At 45.3% G+C, this 19,897-nt stretch overlaps 1 protein-coding gene across 4 annotated transcripts in view; it reads left to right on the top strand.

The window, feature by feature from the left end:
• Positions 1-19,869, top strand: part of LOC149303501 (von Willebrand factor A domain-containing protein 5A-like) — a 75,089-nt gene extending 55,220 nt beyond the window's left edge. Inside the window, exons 8-19 of one of the 4 annotated variants that reach the window (XM_089479927.1) lie at positions 284-372; positions 1,178-1,322; positions 2,435-2,514; positions 2,609-2,723; positions 4,820-4,984; positions 5,174-5,277; positions 7,064-7,269; positions 8,651-8,821; positions 11,261-11,317; positions 12,226-12,362; positions 17,541-17,664; positions 19,352-19,869. In XM_089479927.1, the coding sequence (XP_089336053.1) occupies positions 284-372; positions 1,178-1,322; positions 2,435-2,514; positions 2,609-2,723; positions 4,820-4,984; positions 5,174-5,277; positions 7,064-7,269; positions 8,651-8,821; positions 11,261-11,317; positions 12,226-12,362; positions 17,541-17,664; positions 19,352-19,431 (1,473 nt within the window). In that variant the 3' untranslated portion in view covers positions 19,432-19,869. The remainder of the gene's footprint in view (positions 1-283; positions 373-1,177; positions 1,323-2,434; positions 2,515-2,608; positions 2,724-4,819; positions 4,985-5,173; positions 5,278-7,063; positions 7,270-8,650; positions 8,822-11,260; positions 11,318-12,225; positions 12,363-17,540; positions 17,665-19,351) is intronic. The other 3 variants (XM_089479930.1, XM_089479925.1, XM_089479928.1) reach the window with 3 other exon arrangements.
• The last annotated feature ends 28 nt before the right edge of the window (positions 19,870-19,897 follow it).

Raw genomic sequence — 19,897 nt, 5'->3', positions numbered from 1 at the left:
CCATTTTAATCTAACAATAAGCCTGTGAAGTAGTGATTGGATGAGGTCAGAAAGAGAGGCTCTTGGTTAAGTAATGCTAGCACCCTTGCTTTCCCAAGCCCTAATCCTTTACTCCAACCATCACAACACCAGGACTGAAGAACAGCATTATGAAAGACTGGAGGTGGGTGGGATTGCGGAAGAATAATGTTGAACCTATAATGTTGAAACACATCCTAAATTGTAGGTTAGGATATTCAGGGTGACTCAAGCCTTTTTTTCTTTTCATGTTTCCACATCTCAGGAGACCCTGATCCTCTTACTGAAGAGTCTTCCTTTGGGATGTTACTTCAACATCTATGGTTTTGGATCCACATATGACTCATTCTACCCGTGAGTATTAAAACAAATCAGCATAGCATACCCAGTATGCTCCAGGGGAGTGAAACTTTTGACCCTCAGAGTTTTTAGAACTTCCAGAATCCCCAGCCAGAATGTCCACTTGCAAGGTATTGTGGGAGCTGTAGTCCAAAACACCTGGAAGACCAAAAGTTCTCCCAGCCACCTTTACATCCTCACTTTTCCAACTCCCACTGGTTTCTGGGTTGTCATTTGATTTTGATTAAAACTAGGTACTATTGAATTATTTGGAGAACTGGATGCTTTCTTGGTCTTGAAAAGGGCAATTAATCAAAGCCAACATACTTAATCATGGAGGGAAAAGAAAAGTAGGAAAGAAGGAGCCTTAGGTAAGCCAGCTCCTTTTCCTTGCAGTAGTAATCTGCAGATTACTTAATGGAAGAACATCCTAGATGTAAATTATCTTGGCTGCTGTGTCTAACTTGTGTTTTCCTCTTTTCCATTCTGTTCTTCCTATGAGTTTTTTTCTCCATGCTTCCTCTTTTCACTTCTATGAAATTCTTTTGTTAGGATTTTATAGCCCAGATGCCCTAGATACAATATATTACCCAATAGGGAGGGTATCCCTTCTTGCTCTGCCTGAGGCAGCAAAATATCTTGGACTGGCCCTGCTATCCCAAGTCTTTTCCTCCCTATTTATGCATTCCTCCCCCTATTTATGTAAACTCTACCTGAGCCTGAGTTTTAGTAATGAGACAAGTGGTCCAGACCCATAAAAATGTTTTGCTGAATTTGGGGAAATGCCATTCTAGCTTTGTCTCTCTGGTCTCTTCTGCAGGCAGAGTGTAGAATATACCCAGAAGACCATGTCAGAGTCCCTAGAGCGTATCAAGAATCTGAAGGCTGATTTGGGAGGAACAGAGATCCTGCAGCCTCTGAAGGCTATTTACAGCCAGCCGTGCCGTGAAGGACATCCTCGGCAGGTACTGAGGGTCTGTGCAGGGGAATAATTCCTTTGTAGAGGATCACATTTTGTGGAGAAGTCAAAAGACCTCCAAAATATTAGTAAATATAGGGATGTTAATTTTTTTGGGAAGGGTAGTGGTTCCATGGATGTTACCATTCAAAAATCTCTAACTGTAGCTCTGCACAAATAAGTAAACATGTCTTCACATCTTATTAACTAATCCACTAATTATATCTAATTACTAATTATTAAATAATTAGTTACTTTCAGTTACAATTCATTCAGTGATCTCAAAGTATAATCTATCCTTTTCACTATATCATTGTAACTAGCCCACAAGTAAACTCAAGCTGAGAAACAGAGAGAGCCTGGTTCAAGACCACCAAATAAGTCTTCCTGACATGACTGTGGATTTGTATCTTCCTAGTTCCAGTCCAGCAACACCACACTGTCTCTGAGTAGCAGAATCTTTCATATAGGGCTCTTAATGGAAGGACATACAAGGAGACCAAGGATATTTTTGATTTTTTTTCACAATTCTTGATTAGAGTTATTTCTCACTTTAAAAACACTTGAATAACTTAGGGGCTAAACAGACCGGTGTTTAACGCCAGCCTCAGGGCAAAGTGGGGACATGATATTCACACAGTGCATACTCCGACTCTGCCCCAACACTGGCATCATACCGCCCGCCTAACCAGATGGCAGGCAGCATCACACCAGTTCTTTAGCACAGTGTTTAGACACACAGTATCAAAGAAACCCTGAAAAGCCACTGTGGCAGTGGCAAGGGCACCTTTTTGCCAGCGCTAAAAGAAGCAGCATTTTGCCGTTCATTTTAGTGCTGGCAAAGTGCCAGATGGGGGCCATGGCATGAGGTTTCCATGGCCCTGATCTGGCTAGGAAAGGGGCAGTGGGACGCTACTGCAAAAGGGCAATCTGTTTTGCCCCATCCTTCATTGTGATTGACATCACCTGCCTCAGAGTGGACCTCGGTGTAGAGACATTGTATAGAACTGCCCTTGTCCTTTTTCCTGTTCTTCTCTGTCATCGAATCACCCAAGGGCTAGAATAGCCTTTACCTCACACTTCCATTCTGTCCCCCCCCCCCATTCTCTCTTCCCTTAGCTCTTCATGTTTACCGATGGTGAAGTCCATAATACAAATGAAGTCATTGCTGAAGTTAAAAGTCACAGCAACTCCCACAGGTAAGGCTAGAGAAGAGAAGCTAAAATGCCTCCCAGCCTGCATTCCTGGTTCTTTGACTTCTTTGACCTGCTTTCCTCCTCTTCCCCTCAACAGGTGCTTCTCCTTTGGGATTGGGGAAGGGGCATCTACTGCCCTCATCAAAGGTGTGGCGCGGGCAGCTGGTGGCAGTGCAGAGTTCATCACAGGCAAGGAGCGCATGCAGGCCAAGGTGAGGGCAGAAGAGCTCTTCTTCCTGCTCAATGTGTTCATCTCCAGTTGTCTTGCCTAAGCTGCAGGCAATTTGCCATACTTCTTTTCAGTGTCAGATTTTAGTATCCTTACCCTAAAAAGCAGTTGAGTTTAATGTGGAGAACATGAGTAAAACCTCAATAAATAAAGATTCTCTCTCTGGATGTTCATCCAAATCTTAAGAGGCTGGGCATTAAAGCAGTTGAGCCTTGGACTGGCATTTTGGCATAGTCTTCTCCTCTCCTCCCTTTGTTTGCCTAGATGCCTGTTTCACACTGAGTCAATATTTGTGCTCTAGTGGGATTTGGGCCTAAGATTCTTCAATGGCCATGAGTCTGCACATTTTAAACACGTATGCCAGTTGTGTCCATTCCTCGATTTGTCTGATGTGACCACAGTGCCCTAGTTGTATTCAATTTGGATTCCTGTAACAGCCTCAGAAGATGGCATGGCAAATCCCCTCTGATTAAACATGCCTAGAAAACCCTGGAATAGAGTCACCTTAGGGTCTCCATGAGTCAGAAATGACTTGAAAGCACACAATAACAACAACAACAACAATGTGCTGTATGTCAATCTGCATTCAAAGGGTGTTTGGAGAATGTTTATACTATAGGCGGTCGCCAGACTACGGACCAGGGTCATTTACATGTTATAACTTGTTATAACAGCTTTGCTGACTGCCATCTGTTTCGAAGTGCAAGTACAGAATGCTGTTTATGACCTTAAAAGCTATAAGTACAACTCCTGTATCTGCAGGGGATCTATTCCCATGATTGCCATGGATAAGTGAAACCACAGTTAAATGCAAACAGTATATTTCTACAGAGTTTGACCATAGAGTCATGCTGTAGGATGTCGAGATGCCTAGAGAGACCTTTTTTCCCCATATGGCAAGTGAAACCGCAATTACCAGTCCCACAGACACAGGGGTCATACTGCATATGACTTGCAGCCAGGCTGTCTGAAATATTGTATTCCCCATACAAGCCTGCATGGGTTGCTGAAATTTTCTGGAAAAACTCTTATCTCATTCCTACCACATTTGGCTAGAATGCAGGAGAAGGATTCTTGAGGCCCTTTCACATTATAGAATTATAGCACTGTGATTGCACTGTAACCACCATGTTTTCCACCCTATGGAACCCTGAGATTGGCAGTTTAGAGAGGGGTATTTAGAATTTCCAACCAGAGTGCTCCAGTGGCTCACCAAATTACAAATCCCTGAATTCCATAGAAGGCTGTTGTGGCTGTTAAAGTGTAAGCATAGTGCTGTATTTGTGTGGTATAGAAGGGCTCTCCATGGCTGTTTCCAAGCTCTGGAACTCCTTTCCAATAACAGCTGGACTGGCCTTCTCTGTGTTTTCCTTCGATCATCAGACAAAGACCTACATATTCTAGTACACTTTTGATAACTGAGTAGATGCTGAGGAAGGGTTTTTAAATTACTGGTGCTGCATATTCTATTTTAATAATAATAATAATAATAATAATAATAGTTGTTGTTGTGCTGTTTAAACTTTTAAAAACTGTGTATTGATTTTATAAATTAATGTTGTGTGCATTTGATTCTTTTCTGACTTATGGAGACCATGGGATTTTCCTGGCCAGGTTTGTTCAGAGGGTCATTGTCATTGCCTTTTTCTGAGACTGAGCGTTTTCTGAGAGTGTATAACTTGCTCAAGGACACCCAGTGGATTTCCATGCCCAAGTGGGAATTTGTACCCTGGCCTCACAGTATCCTAGTTCAGCGCAATGCTATAGCTTACTCTGTTTTTATTTAATGCCACCTTTAATCATCCTGTGGTCCCACTTGTAGAAGGCAGGATATAAAACCAGATAGATAAGATATGTAATCGGGCATCTTTTTCAGCCACCTTTCTGGCTTCTTTGTAGCCAGTGCCCTGACAGATTTAAGCAGAACCTCACATCCATAAGATCTAGAGACTGAGAGGATTTGTAGTGGGGTTTCAATTTTTGTTGGGTTGTTGTTTTGATGTGAAAATTGAGCTGCTAATTTTGCAATAGAGCACTGGCACTCTCCAACTCCTATATAAGATGGCTATCTTTTTACAGGCACTACAGTCTTTGAAGAAGGCCCTGCAGCCAGCAGTGACAAAGATTTCTCTCAACTGGGACTTGCCTCCTGATCTTGAAGCTGTGGTTGTGGGATCTGGGCCTCAGGTCATTTTCCAAGGGCAGCGGTGCCTCATCTATGCCCAGCTCTGTGGGCAGCATCAGGCAAGTAATCTCTGTCGGGATCCTAATCGCTGAAAAATCCCTGACTCATATCCTAAATAACAAATCAGACAAGCCTTTGCTGAGGGAGTTCTAGCATAGCAACCTCTGGAGATTTACAATCCTAGCATGTCAAGGGGAAGCTGCTACCACCCACATCACTCTACTGAGGTACTTTCTATTCCTCTGCAGTCATCACACTCTACAGAAGGAACTGCTGTCCTTCATTATGCCATCCAAGATCAGACTTTCATGGAAAAGGCAAAGTTCTCCCTCAGTGCTCAAGAAAAGGATAGGTACGTCTGTCTTTGTATACTCTCACAGAGTTTGCCATTGATGAAAGGGGAGTTCTCATTGTACTGTGATTTCTAGCAAAATGGAAAAACTAGGATCATCCTGGTTCCAATGTGAAGTTCCTGAGCTCCATGTTTAGGGCTAAATCTGCACTGCAGCATTGATGCACTTGACACCACTTTAACAGCCATGGCTTAATGCTATAGAATTCAGGGGGTTGTAGTTTTGTGAGATATTTAGCCATCTGGTGCCACAACAAACTACAAATCCCAGGATTCCATAGGATGGAGCCAGTTAAGCAGTATCAAAATGTATTTATTCTGCAGTGCAGATTCAGCCTAGGACATAAATTATAGATATCTGAGTGTACTTTGTTAAGTTCACTGCATGCAGGTGGTTGAGAAGTTAACAAAGGCCTGTTACAGACAGCCAAAATAAAGCTGCTTCGAGTCACAGTGGAGGTATGGTGTTTCAATGATGCATGCGTCCTAAGAGTCCAGAAGTCGCACCAAAGCCATGCTCCATCCCTAAGGACTGGAGTGTGGCTTTGGTGTGGCTTCTGGACTCTTAGGACGCATGCATCATTGAAACACCATACCTCCACTGTGACTCGAAGCAGCTTTATTTGGGCTGTCTGTAACAGGCCAAAGCTTCAGTAGGTACAACAAGTTTGGTTGGGGTCCTGGACAACCTGTCTTCAGAGCACCCTTTTGTCAGTATAATCTGGTGGGCTTATCTAGCTGTAACAGTGTGTAGCAATAACACTGGATGTTCCAATATAATTTCCCACTAATGCCAGCCCTACCACTGTGGAGAGGAGGAAAGGGAAAAGTGCAACCCATGGGCCACATGCAGCCCTTAGACTCCACTTTTGCAGACACTACTCCTTCCCAAATCAACCTAATTAGGACATATAAAGTCAGCCCATTCCAACCACAGGCTTGTTATCTGCAAATCTGAGCATCCGTGGATGGCCCCAACCTGTCACTCCAATGGCGATGCATGCACATAGTTGCACCACCATTAAAATCAACAGGACTTGAGGTTCTGTGGGTTCCAGCATCTGTGGGGGGGGGGGGTCCAGAATAGAACCCCCATGGATCTGAAGGGCCAACTGTATCTATAATGGTTTTTTGTGGTTTTTTCAGGCTATGTGGCTGGCGAAACTTCAGGAAGAAACTCTTCTAGAACATGGCCACATAGCCCGAAAAACCCACAAAAAACAATGGATGCTGGCCATGAAAGCCTTCGACTTCACATTGTATCTATAATGATTTTGTAGAAAAAAGAATTTGAACACAGCCAGGTAGCAAACAACATTCTGTCTTCTTCACAATCATTATTAATTCTTTGGTTCTTTGGAGTATTTATATCCCACTTTCCAGTTTTCATTCTTGCAAGCCTATACTGAATTCCTCATTTTAAAAAAAAACATGTTTGGAGGATGATTTTCAGACAAAAAGAGAGCATGTAAGATGCGCAAATCAATGAGTTACTCCAAAGTGGTTCCCCTGAAAGCCATCTAAACACTAACTCCCGTGGGTTTTGAAAGTTTAAGTCACATGGTCAAACCATGATTAGTGGCTTGTTTTTCCATGCTCACACAGAAGAAGGCAAGTGGAAAAGACCTAGATTTCTTTAGCTGGTGATTTTCATCCATCTTAAGGCAAAGCCTGTGGTCTTTCAATCTAATCAAGCTTGCAGAGTAGTGCCCATACCTCTCTCTCTCTCTCTCTCTCTCTCTCTCTCTCTCTCTCTCTCTCTCTCTCTCTCTCTCCCTCTCTCCAGGTTCCCTGTTCATCGGCTGGCAGCTCAGGCCCTGTTGCAGGAACTGGATGGGGCAGAGGAAATGGACAAGAAACACCTGGCACTGGAGACAAGCCTGAGCTCTGGGGTGGTGTGTTCACAGACAGCCTATGTTGGTGTCAACACAGAGCTGGGCAAACCAATTCAAGGGCCTCTCATCCATAGAAATATACCAGTCACATATCAAGGTGAATTAAAGAAAATGTTTTTTGAATGGGCTGATCACTGAGGGACAATCAAAATGAAAGACAGCTACAACTACTTCTTTCCCTCCTGAAAATTCAACACAGACTGGCAGATGATGGCTCAGGAAGCATCTGTGGTCTACAGAGTACCATGTTGATTAGTACTGCTCTAGATCACCCTTGGCTCCATGGAGGAATGGCAGAACAGGGGTCAACATATAAACCTGAACTTACTAACCTTACTAATTTTAAAAGCTGGGTTGGCCTGGTTAATATTTCCTAAGGGTTTCCAGAAAGAGCTAGGAATGAATCCTGCCTGGCATTCTAGAGAGCTTCTGCCAGTCAGTGTTGACAGTCAGAGGAGTTGACACCCTATGGTTGGTATCACTCAATGCAGGGGAGGGGGTCAGTGAGGAGGCAGACTGCCCTGCCATCCTCCTACTATTCCAATGCTTTGCTTGCCTGCCTCCCACCTGGCCTGCCACTGCCTGGCAAGACTGCTGGAGTGGGGTTGCTGCAGCCTCCTAATGGCTGTTTGGAGCCTAGCATGGCTGCTCAGAGGAGCAGCCATAGCAGATCCAGAACAAAAGGCACCCCCCTCCTCCAAGCTGCTGGGTGCTGAGGCCAGTGCTGAGGCCAGCCATTTGAGATTTGGAGCAGCTGCTCAGAGAAGCAGCCATGTTGGATCCCTAATGAAAGGCACTGTGCCCACTCCCCGGGGGGGGGGGGGGGGAGCCTCCAGAGGGCTGTTTGGGATCACTGCTTGGAGGTGCAGGCACACTGAATCACAAACTAAAGGCAATGCATCCACTCCTTGTGGAGGTGGGGCCAGTGCTGTGGCATGCAGAGAACCATTTTGGTTCTCATGCAACTGCTGGGCAAAACAAACAATTTCATTTATATACTGCTTCTTACTGAACAGTGTCTAAGCAGTTTACAACTGTAAGCTAATTTCCCCCAACAATCTGGGTACTCATTTTAGCGACCTTGGAAGGATGCAAGCCTGAGTCAAGCTTGATCCCTTTCACTGGTATTCAACTCGCAACCTTATGGGTTTGAGTGAGTGGCTGCAGTAAAGGCATTTAACCACTGCGCCACCAGGGCAAGCAAGAAAGGGATGAGACACTCTTTCTCACTCACCTGGCAGCTGTGCCAGCCCACACCAGGTATACTACCCCCCTAGGTGACACCCCCTTTCAGGTGTCACTCAATGCAGTACTAATGATGCCACTGTTGATAATTCTGGCCTCAGTGATCTCAAGATTTCTGTGTCCCTATGATTTAAAGAGAAAGAAAGAAAAGTGTATTCATCTTGGATGCCAAAAACTACAGTCACCAGAGCTTTTTCTTTTCTTTTTCTTTTCTTTTTGATGTTGTTTCCAAGGTTTTCCTTCTGCTGCAGCATCTTGTCATGCAGTGCTACAAGCACAGTGTTTAATGTTGCGGTCAGCACAGGCACAGTGTGCACCTAAAATATCTGGGATATTACCGAAGCGTGGGAAACTGTCTAAACCTACTTTTCTTAAGAGTGAGAGATGTCAGCCACGGCTCTGTGGTAAGTAAATGAATGCATTAATTGCAGGCTGCTTTCACATTCTGGAGAGAAGATACAGACTGAACATAGGTGTGTGCATGCGTGCACGGATGCGTGCAAATGTGTGTAATGACAATGAATTACGTACCATAAATCATGTGCAGCTGTCTGTATTTTTGCATGTTTGCATATACAGTAGTTGCACTGGTACATTTATTTGATGCTGAAGTTTTTGAATTGGAGAAGTGGTGTGAATGTGGTATTGAGAGAAAATTAGAAAGAACCATTGTGAGGCCAGGGATTTGTGCTCCACAAAATCCTACTTCTGGCCTATGAGGGAGAGAGTAAGCTGGCCCCATTCCATCAGGGGCTAGCCTGAAGAAAGAGACTCCTCTTCCGTAACTATCATCTTCCGGCCTCTGAGGGAGAGAGTAAGCTGGCCCCGTTCCATCAGGGGCTAGCCTGAAGAAAGAGACTCCTCCTTCCATAACTGTCATCTTCCGGCCTCTGAGGGAGAGAGTAGGCTGGCCCCGTTCCATCAGGGGCTAGCCTGAAGAAAGAGGCTCCTCCCTCCCTAACTGTCATCTTTCGGCCTCTGAGGGAGAGAGTAGGCTGGCCCCGTTCCATCAGGGGCTAGCCTGAAGAAAGAGATTCCTCCTTCCATAACTGTCATCTTCCGGCCTCTGAGAGAGAGAGTAGGCTGGCCCCGTTCCATCAGGGGCTAGCCTGAAGAAAGAGACTCCTCCCTCTATAACTGTCATCTTCCGGCCTCTGAGGGAGAGAGTAGGCTGGCCCCGTTCCATCAGGGGCTAGCCTGAAGAAAGAGACTCCTCCCTCCATAACTGTCATCTTCCGGCCTCTGAGGGAGAGAGTAGGCTGGCCCCGTTCCATCAGGGGCTAGCCTGAAGAAAGAGATTCCTCCTTCCATAACTGTCATCTTCTGGCCTCTGAGGGAGAGAGTAGGCTGGCCCCGTTCCATCAGGGGCTAGCCTGAAGAAAGAGACTCCTCCTTCCATAACTGTCATCTTCCGGCCTCTGAGGGAGAGAGTAGGCTGGCCCCGTTTCATCAGGGGCTAGCCTGAAGAAAGAGACTCCTCCCTCCATAACTATCATCTTCTGGCCTCTGAGGGAGAGAGTAGGCTGGCCCAATTCCATCAGGGCTAGCCTGAAGAAGAAGAGCCCTCCCTCCAGTCCATCTGCCTTGGTCCAGGCCTCAGAGGGAGAGAAGAACTGCTGGACCTGATCCCCTTTACAACCTTTGTTATGTGTCCCTAAATTTTACCCTCGACTTACTCACAGATCATATCAAAATCCATGATTTTGGTCCTAAAACCTTCCCTTGACTTATACTTGAGGCCGAGTTGCACACAAGTAGATATGGTAATTAAAGATTTTATTTTTAAAAAAATAAAATACATGCATTCTAGAATAGGTCAGACAGTCAGCAAAATAATGGGTTCCTGGACATATGAGAACTAGTGCTGTGTGGGAGGGACCACCTTTGATGGCCTCCAAGGGAAGGAGTCCAGAAGCCTTTGCATCTGGTACGAGGCCTCATTATGTTGGAGGTGGGGTGGACTTTCAGCACGCATAAAGCCTGCACATCCTTCCCTGTGACTTTTCCCATGTTCCATAGGTTGCCCCAGACACATCACCCCTCCTTTGTGAGTGTCTGTTAGTCTGCTCTTGCTGGCATGGCAGATGCTGTGGGCTTTTGCACACACCGCCTGTCTATGCATGTGCAACCATGTGAGCAAAGCGCCTGTGCGTGTTCATCCCCTGCCCACAGCTGGCACAGAAGACCATGAGGGCATTCACCACCCACCACTGTGTATGTGCCTGAGAGGCTGTCTGTTTGTGAGAGGCTGCTTGCAGTTGGTGTGTGTTTGTGAGAGGCTGCTTGCAGCTGGCGTGGCAGCCCCTACGGGCATTCACACCCACTTCTGGGGTACAGTACTTGGCCTCACTGGAGATTTGCAGGCCTGCTGGTTGGGGGCACTGCCTATTTTGAGTTACTTCTTTGCCTAAGGCAATACAGGGGATGGCAATAGCCAGTCCCCATCCTTTAGACATGCGGTGAACTGCATTTCACCTCCAGCCTTTGGGTGGTTCTGTTTGAGTGTTGGACTAGGATAATGGTTGCCTTTGATTGTTGTTTTTGGATGAGAGGGAACAGGAATCCAGTCGGTCAGAATCACCTGAGCTTTCCAACATGGTTTGCCTAGTTTTGAGCATGGTGTCCATGAACGTGGAAAGGTGCTAAAGGGAACTCCCTAGTCAAGAAGCCCCCTGTCAAGTGCCCACATAGGCCCTCACTTCACTAGACCAGAAATGGGAGGCAGGGCAGAGACACTGGCCAGCCTGGAGTAGTTGGAAACCTATATGCCCCACGAAAAGACAGCTGTTTGTAATGATAAGGGAAAGAGAAAACATGCTTTTAACATCTTGTCCTTTGGGAAGGCTTTCTGTGTGACGAAGGTGGTGACGAGTGTGAAGAGTCTGAAGAAGACTCGGCAGGTGAGTTTCCAGACAATTCTGGGCCCCATGCAGATGAACATGGTAACAAGGATACAGGTTCCCAAAAAGGGGGGGGGGGGGGGATTGGATAGCACCAATTTTTCAGGTTGCATTGAGCACTGAGGGTTCAGGAGTTTTAGGGGGAAAGAAGTCTCCCCACTCCTCAAGGTGAGGATTTGGGTCATTGACACATGCCCCCCTCCATTTCACCCCACAGATACCATATCAGTTGCCATGTCCACAGATATGGCCCTATGCCACTCAGGGCAGCCCACTGCATCGCTCCAGAAGTGCATGTGGGAATGTAGCTTATGGGGCAATCCCTTTTGGGAATTTGACCATGCCCCTGGGTGATCATCTCTCACAAGCCAATGTGGATAAGATCATGTGGAGGCGGAGAATGTGTCAATGTTTTTTTTCCTTGCTCTAACAGAAGGTAAAGAGGAAAGACTGGGAGAGTCTGAATGAAAATAAGAAAAAACCATCTGGTGGCATAGGACAGATAGGAGCTGGTGGAACTGGCTTTCAAGTTTTTTCATCTATACAGAACTAATCTCATGGTTGCAGCCCTGATGAGGCCTTTCATATGAGGGTGGTTATAAACACAGCTATGAGCTGGGATTAGGTGCATTCACAGTTGTGGATACAGCTCATGACCCCTGAGAGATCAACTCAGGAACAAAGGTCTCACAATAGCTCAAAAAGTACAGTTAGGAATGGCAGGTAAGATCCCGGCAAGGATAGAGCAAGGATAGATTAGGATCATGTCTTGATCTATGGTGGTCTGCAACACCAGTACACCTACAATAACAATTTCATAGAAAAATAAACAGATCCTTAAAAGCATATTTGGATTACAAAATAAATTCTAGCTCTGAAAACGTTGAAATCTGGTTTGTATGTTTTAGATGAAGCGGCAGAAAAAGAATCGCCATTCTTGAACCTGGTCTCCCTGCAAAATGTTGATGGTTCATGGCTTCTTGATTCTGGACTGGCCCGCATTCTGGGACACACTGAAACTACCTTGAGCAAAACACCTTCTCAAGTGAGTTTGTGGCAGGGCTGGGATGTCCAAAATGGAAAAAAATGAGGGTCTTGTTCATCTGACTAATAACAATAACAATAACAATAATAATAATAATAATATGTTTTATTTATAGACCGCTATTCCGCAATGATCATAGCGGTGTACAATAAAATACTAGGTTCCTGTGGTTTGAAATGGCCGTCTTAACTTTTAAAATTTGAAAACTGGAGAGAATTTAGTATGAACTATTGGGATTGACAAGTGACTCCATTCAGACATGTGCCCAAAATCCTGTTGGTAGTCTCGACTAGACCCAAGTTAAATCAATAGCTAAGTAAATCCAATTGAGTTAATCTCTTTACTCTAGTTGGAAACATAATAGGATTCAAGCGATAATATTAATGCTTCCTATGGATTGTGGCCATACAGATAGTTTAAGATTTTATACTTAGCATGAATTATGGATAGGCAGCATGGCATAGTAGTTTGAACATACGACTGCAGCTCTGGAGACCAGATTTAAATACCACATGGCTATGGAAACCCACTAGGTTACCTTGGTCAAGTCACACACTCTCAGCCCCTGAGGAAGGCAAAGACAAATCCCCTCTGAACAAATCCTGCCAAGAAAACCTGATTATAGACTTGCTGTGTGTGTGTGTATATACACACGCACAGCTTCAAGTCACCTGTTCACTTATGGCAACACTATGAATTTCATATGATTTTCATAGGTAAAGAGTACTTAAAGGTGGCTTTGCCAGTTCCTTCCCCTGAAATATAGCCTGTAACACTTGGTGTTCATTCACCAGAGTTGCCATAAGTTGGAGATGATTTGAAGGCACACAACAGTGCAGTAAATTAATGACATGTGGAATGAGATGCAAGGGAGGCCGCTTTATGAAGATATGAAGTCAGAGTGCTTCCATCTTTACTGAGAGCCTGTGCAGACAGGGCAAAATAAACCTGCTTCAGGTCTCCTTGGAGGTCTGTTGTTTAAATGATGCATGAGTCCTAAGAGGCTGGAATCCATGCCAATGCCACATTCCAGTCCCAAAGACTGGAATGCAGCGTTGGCACAGCTTCTGGCCTCTTAAATGTATGTCTCATTTAAACAGCATACCTCCAAAGAGACCTGAAGCAGCTTTATTTTGGCCTGTCTGTATGGGCTCTGAGCTTCCAACAAGGAGCCAAAATGGTACTATTCAGCATGGGCTTTGATTTTAAAAATTGGCTTTTAAAATATGTTCTGAATTCATTTTTAAAGAATTTTTAAAATGTTTTTGTTGCATGTCATTTTGGGATCCTGAGTGGGCAGAAAAATAATCTAAAAATATTATTAATAATAAGAGGCATGTTGTTGCTGTTGTTACCTGTTGTCAATTCAGCTTTGACTTATGGTGAAAGAACTCCACATCATCCCTATCATCAATGCCCTTGCTCAGGTCTTACAGACTTAAGGCTGTGGCTTACTTAATACAGGGCTCGAACAGACAAGCCAAAATAAAGCTGCTTCGGGTCACTTTGGAGGTATGCTGTTTAAATGACATACAAATCTTAAGAGGCCAGAAGCTGCGCCAAAGCTGTGCTCCAGTCCTTAGGACTGGAGCATGGCTTTGGTGCGAGTTCCGGCCTCTTAGGAGGTATGCATCATTTAAACATCATACCTCCAAAGTGACCCAATGCAGCTTTATTTTGGCCTGTCTGTTCGGGCCCTCAATCTATCCATCTGTTCTTCCTCTTTTTCTACTGTTTTCCATCTTACCAAGCATTGCCTTACCATAACTGTCTTTTCTAGTGTATCACATCTTCTCCTGAAATGGCCAAGGTACAAGAGCAGGGGTAGGCAACCTTTTTGAGCCGGGGGCCAGATTGCTGTCCCTCAGACAACTGGGGGGCCGAAGCCGGTGGTGGACCTTCCACCCTCCGGGGGCGGAGCCGCATGCCAGGGGTGGACCTTCCAACCCCCAGGGGGTGGAGCCACATGCCAGGGTGGAGCTTCCACCCTCCAGGGGTAGAGCCACATGCCAGGGGTGGAGCTTCCACCCTCTAGGGGCAGAGCTTCCACCGAAGCATCATCATCATCATCACCACTACTATCATTGTTATAGCAGACCTTTCAGCAATAAATGCACCAAAAATACACAGAAATGCACTTTGGAAAGTCACACTCCTCCTCCTCCTCTTTCTCATTGAGAGGGAATTTTGCAGAAAGTACACCAAGGGCAAGTAAATAATAATAATAATCATAATAATATTAAAGTTACAGGCATGGAAATTGCTAAAATGCAATTCAAAATTAAAGGCAGCAAGCATGCACTGGCTCAACCCAGAAAGTCACAAGTAGTTGGTGTAGCTTCAGCTAACCCCCTCCCCCAATGAACCAACCTCTCTTGCCTCGCTGTGGCTGTGGCTCCCTGGCTCCCTTTCTCCCTCGCTCTGCACTCCTTCTGCCTCTCCTCCTTTCCCTGCTCTTAGGGAGGAGGAGGGCGGAGGGCTAGGTGGAGCCTGCTACAGGCCTGCTGCAGCCCCTGGAGTCCTGTTGGAGTGCTCCAGGGGCTGCACCGGGCCTCCTAGATGGGCACCGCCATTTTGTTTTTCAAAATGGCGACGAAGTCTCGCGTGAGCTTTGCCATCCTGAGATCACGCGATACTTCGGCCGCCATTTTGAAAAACAAAATGGCACCCGGAGCAGCGGAAAAACGGGGCGATCGGCGGCAGGACTGCGCAGGGGCCGGTGGGAAGGCCTCGGCGGGCCGGATCCGGCCTGCAGGCCGTAGGTTGCCTACCCCTGTACAAGAGTCTCAGATTAGTCATCTTGGCTTTGAGTTAGAGTTCAGGCTTGATTTGCTCTAGAACCCATTTATTTTTCCTTTGAGCACTTCATAGTATCTATAGAACTCTTCTCCAGCACTACATTTCAAATGAGGGTTTTTTTTCCTATCTCTATTCTTCACTGTCCAGCTTTCATAACCGTACATAGAAATGGGGAAATGATGGTATGTACAATCCTAACTGTAATATTCAGTGATATATCTTTACATTTCAGGATCTTTTCTAATTCTTTCATAGCTGACCTTCCAAGCCCTGGTCTTCTGATTTCTACTGCCATCTGATAGCCATTCTGATATTATCCATTCTGATATTAATGACTGAACCAAGCTAGATCAGACCAAAGGCATATCCAGTTCAGCATTCTGTTCCCTCCGCAGTAGGGAGATGGGGGAGACAGGAAACTGCTTCATTATTCCATGGAAATCTGAAGCTTAATCATTGTTCATTATTTCTGCATCCACTTCAAACCACGCTTTTATGTTCTGGATTGTCAACCAAAGGCCCCATTCCCACTGGCCCAGTTAACGTGGGTGGAACTGGGTAGATTCGGATGCCCCTCCCCCGAATCTCTCCATTAGCAAGTGCCCACTACCGATTGAGGGGCATTTTAAACCGAATGCCTTATCATATTTAACTTGAGGGCACCTGCTGTCAATCAAGCAATCGTCATAGGTGACGTTTGCAGGGGCATCGGAAGTGTCCTCCCCCCTCCTTTTTTTTAAAGAGCCATGCACAAGATGCCCCAAAGTGCACACCTTTTGTCAAATAAACCTCTTTGTGTGTGGGGGGGGGGGGGGCAGGTTATGATCTCCCCCTGGCCCCATTTTCAACCCCAAAATGCAAGTTAATGCATCCAGTATCCCCCATTCCTTGCCACCCCATAATGCCTCATACACAGGTAATAATAATAATAATATCAATAATATTAATTCCTCACCTCGGAATGCCAGAAAAGGATGCTTTTTTTGGCTCTCCCTAGGCTACCCCTGAATTCCTAGCAAAAGCTGTATCAATTTGTCAGTTTACATAATTGGAAAGAGAAGCATTACTTTCAATTGGTAACATTCATCCAGCCGTCATTCCAAAGGAAATAATAGCCTGCCCTAGCAAAAGCTGTATCAATTTGCCAAGTTGCAACATTACATTCGGTTTGTAACATTCATTCGCAATCCAGCTGTCATTCCAAAGGAACGACTATGCGCATAGAATAGACAGAGAAAAATAATTTTAAAAGAATACACATCAAAGGGAAAAGGTCCCTGATGGATAGGAGAGGCTTGTCTTGCTCTGCCCCCCCCCCCACCTGCCCTGAAATTACCCTTGCTCCTGCTCACTATCTATCTTATATCTATATATCTATATGTATATCTATTGCCAAGAATATGCACATTTTTTGCCAAAAATAATTTTAAAAGAATACACATCAAAGGGAAAAGGTCCCTGATGGATAGGAGAGGCTTGTCTTGCTCTGACCCCCCCGCACCTGCCCTGAAATGACCCCTGCTCCTGCTCACCATCTATCTATATATCTATATATATCTATTGCCAAGAACATGCGCATTTTTTGCCAAAAATAATTTTTAAAAAATACACATCAAAGGGAAATTATCAGAAATAGAAGAGGCTGCTTCTGCTGCAGCTAGATTTCCCTACATGCCCCAGCATAGCCCCGCAACCCAATTCCCCCTGGAAATCCTCATCCTCCTCCTCCTTCCTTCAGACCCTCTCCTTCCTCGGGGATGCCCCTTGACTCTTCCCCCCCAGCTCCTTCATCCTCCTCCTCCTCCTCCTCCTCTTCCTCCTCCTCCTCCTCCTCCTCCTTCATAACTTTCTCCACCCCCACCTCTCTCTGACAGCCCTCTGCAGCCCAAAAGTCACCCCTTTGCATCCAGATTCCCCTTTTTTCCGGCTCTTTCCTCCTCCTCCTCCTCCTCCTCCTCCTCCCCCTTCCCCCTCCCTTCTGATGATGGGAGGGAATGCCCTGCCCTTTGCCCACCCTCTGACCCAAATCCCTCCCTCAATTTGCCCCGGTCATGATCGGGGGCAAGTTCATATTCCACAGAACCCGGGGTTTCTCAAAAGAAACGCTATTTGTGCCGATTTCTTTTAACCTGCTCTAAGGGGCATTTGCCACGGAATGGGTGTGCAAGCCTCTGATTCGCTTGTGGGGGATTCAGGGTGAATATGAACTTCACGTGCAAGAATCGATTTCAGAACCAGGGTAAATTGTAACGTGAATGGCCCCAAAGTTTAGGGTTTGAAATGATGCCATGAGGGTATGAACCATCATTTGTTTTCTTTAAGAATGGGCACTGTGAACAGGAATCAACATGTCTCTTGTTTTTTCTCCATTATCACCAGGTGGCCCCAAATGTGTGGGCAACAGTGCTTGCCATCCTCTGGCTCCACTCCAAGGCTTCAGAGCAGAGGGATGAGTGGGAGCTACTGGAAGCAAAAGCTCTCAACTGGCTTCAGGTGGCTGCAGGTGAGATGCAGTAGGCCTGCAAGACTACGAATGGGATGAGGATGAATGGAGGGGTACAGGGCCTGGAAGGGGAGGGGGATAAGACCCCAACTGCAGCCCCATTCCTCTGGTAGAATCAATCCCTCATTAAGGCTCAAATTCGTGGGAAAGGTCTGCATTTTTTAAAAAATAAATGATAGTAACAATGATGGTCATAATGGCTTACTGCCAGAGTTTCCATTTGTCAGATTAAGTTGCATCACTGGGCTTCTCCAAGTTTTTGTTTATGTGCATTGGACACAAAATGTGGAGCTGAAAATTTTATAATGTGAAGTTGTAAAAACAGGAAAACTGAATAAATTAGACTTTATTAATGTATTAATTAATTAAATGACAAGGGCATTATGCACAGCAAGTATCATTCAGTTTCAAAACATACTGCCCAAACCATATTAAAACATTTCTGTTGTGCCAAAGCTGCAGCAGGTAACACTTTATTGCATCCCTGTAAATGCACTTGAAGTTCTTTTGGTTTTGAGCCTTAGGCCTATCTCAAACTGTATTTTAAGCTGGAATACCTATTTTTGTAAAAGCCCTGTGATTCTCATCAGTCCAGAATTAACAGTTTTTCAAATGTAAATCAAGAGAGGCCTGTGATCATTGTAGAAAGGAAAGTCTAGAGATAAGAGGAAAGATGTCTCCAGCTATCCCTCTGGCTATGAAAGAGAGCATAAAATAGAGGCTGTATAGCTTAAGAATGATCAATTCTCCTTGGTTGTTTGCCCCTTTAACTCACATGTGGCTTAATGCTCTCAGGCTCTACTGGGTATTCTTCTCTGTTCCTTTTTGAATTACCATCTCATATAATTCAGAATGAGAGCAGCCCAGATGCCAGAAGCTCATTTCTCCATTCTCAATTACCACCCCATTGCCCTTTAAGAATATTTCTGTTCATCAAACACTTTAAAAAGTGAGTTGCATCATGAAAAGCTAAGGCGCGGTACAGACCGCCCCTTTAGGGCGGCCTACACTTGCCACTTTGCAGCACAGATTAGGGCCAGGGCAGCCACACCAGCAGCCCAGAGGCCCCAATCCAGCACTTTTTGGGACCAGGGAAAACTGCACCTCCTTGGTTCTGAAAAGGGCTGTCCTTGGGGCTTGGTGCCCCAGGAAACCCTGAGAGCCACAGCCAGAGGAGAAAGGGGCCACTTGGTCCCTTTCTCCCTGGTGCTGTTTCTGCAGCCGTTTGGTGGCTGTGGGAATGAGGTGTGCCCCCAGAAGGAGCTCCATTTTAGAGCTTCTTTCTGTGCCGTGCCAAGGCCACTGTAAGCAGCCTGGGGTGGCACAAAGATGTCACATATGCTGTTTGGACACAGCGTATGTGTGACGTAATCATAGCGGCCCCCATGTGTATGGGAGGCCACCATGATTATGTCCTTGTCACATGCTAGGGTTGAGGGGCATGTGGGTGGAGCACCCTGAGGCAACCCTAGCACATGACAAGGGCATCACAAATGGCCCATTTGGACCTATATTTCCAACATATCAATCATTATGTATGTCCAAGTTTACGTGTGATTGATATTTAACTCTTCCTGAATACTTGTCCATTGACTAAAAAGAAGTGGAAGTGCTTAACTCTCTCTCTCTCTCTCTCTCTCTCTCTCTATCTATCTATCTATCTATCTATCTATCTATCTTCTTTCAGGGCCTCAGCTGGCTGACTGTGTGAAGGCTGGCAATGCCCTGCTGGGAACCAGTGTCAGCCCCCAGATATTTGGGCTCTGAATTCTACAATGTAACCTTGCAAATTAAACTGGAGTTTCTGCTTCTCTTCTGTCTTCCTGCCAAAGTATCTCTTGCTGCATTCCCCAAGGAGTGGCATTGATCCCTGGGTTATAGCTCCTTCTGATGCCTCCGAAGTGCTGGAATTTACTCTTATTTAAAGATGCCTTATCTAGGTGGTCTAGACCTTTTTTAAATCTAGTGATTCAGGCTAAAAACATGCTATTAATATGCAAAAAAGAGAATATCTCCTTTTGTAAAATAAACACAAGCTCAGAGAGAGAGAGAGAGATCTTTACAGAAAAAGGAAAGAAAATGGAAACAAGCCTTCAGATGTATGGCCTATGCCTTGTAACCTGAAGTATATCACATTAACGTTGATTAATTGTCTCTTCTATATTACTTGTTCTAGATGAACAAATAAATTGCAAATCGACATAACCATGCTTACTTAGTGTGTTATTCCTTA

The sequence above is a fragment of the Sceloporus occidentalis genome, unplaced genomic scaffold, assembly GCF_023333645.1.
Source record: "Sceloporus occidentalis isolate IW3139 unplaced genomic scaffold, rSceOcc1.0.p SCAF_14, whole genome shotgun sequence".
Lineage (NCBI taxonomy): Eukaryota > Metazoa > Chordata > Lepidosauria > Squamata > Phrynosomatidae > Sceloporus > Sceloporus occidentalis.
This window is presented reverse-complemented; position numbering and strand designations above follow the sequence as displayed.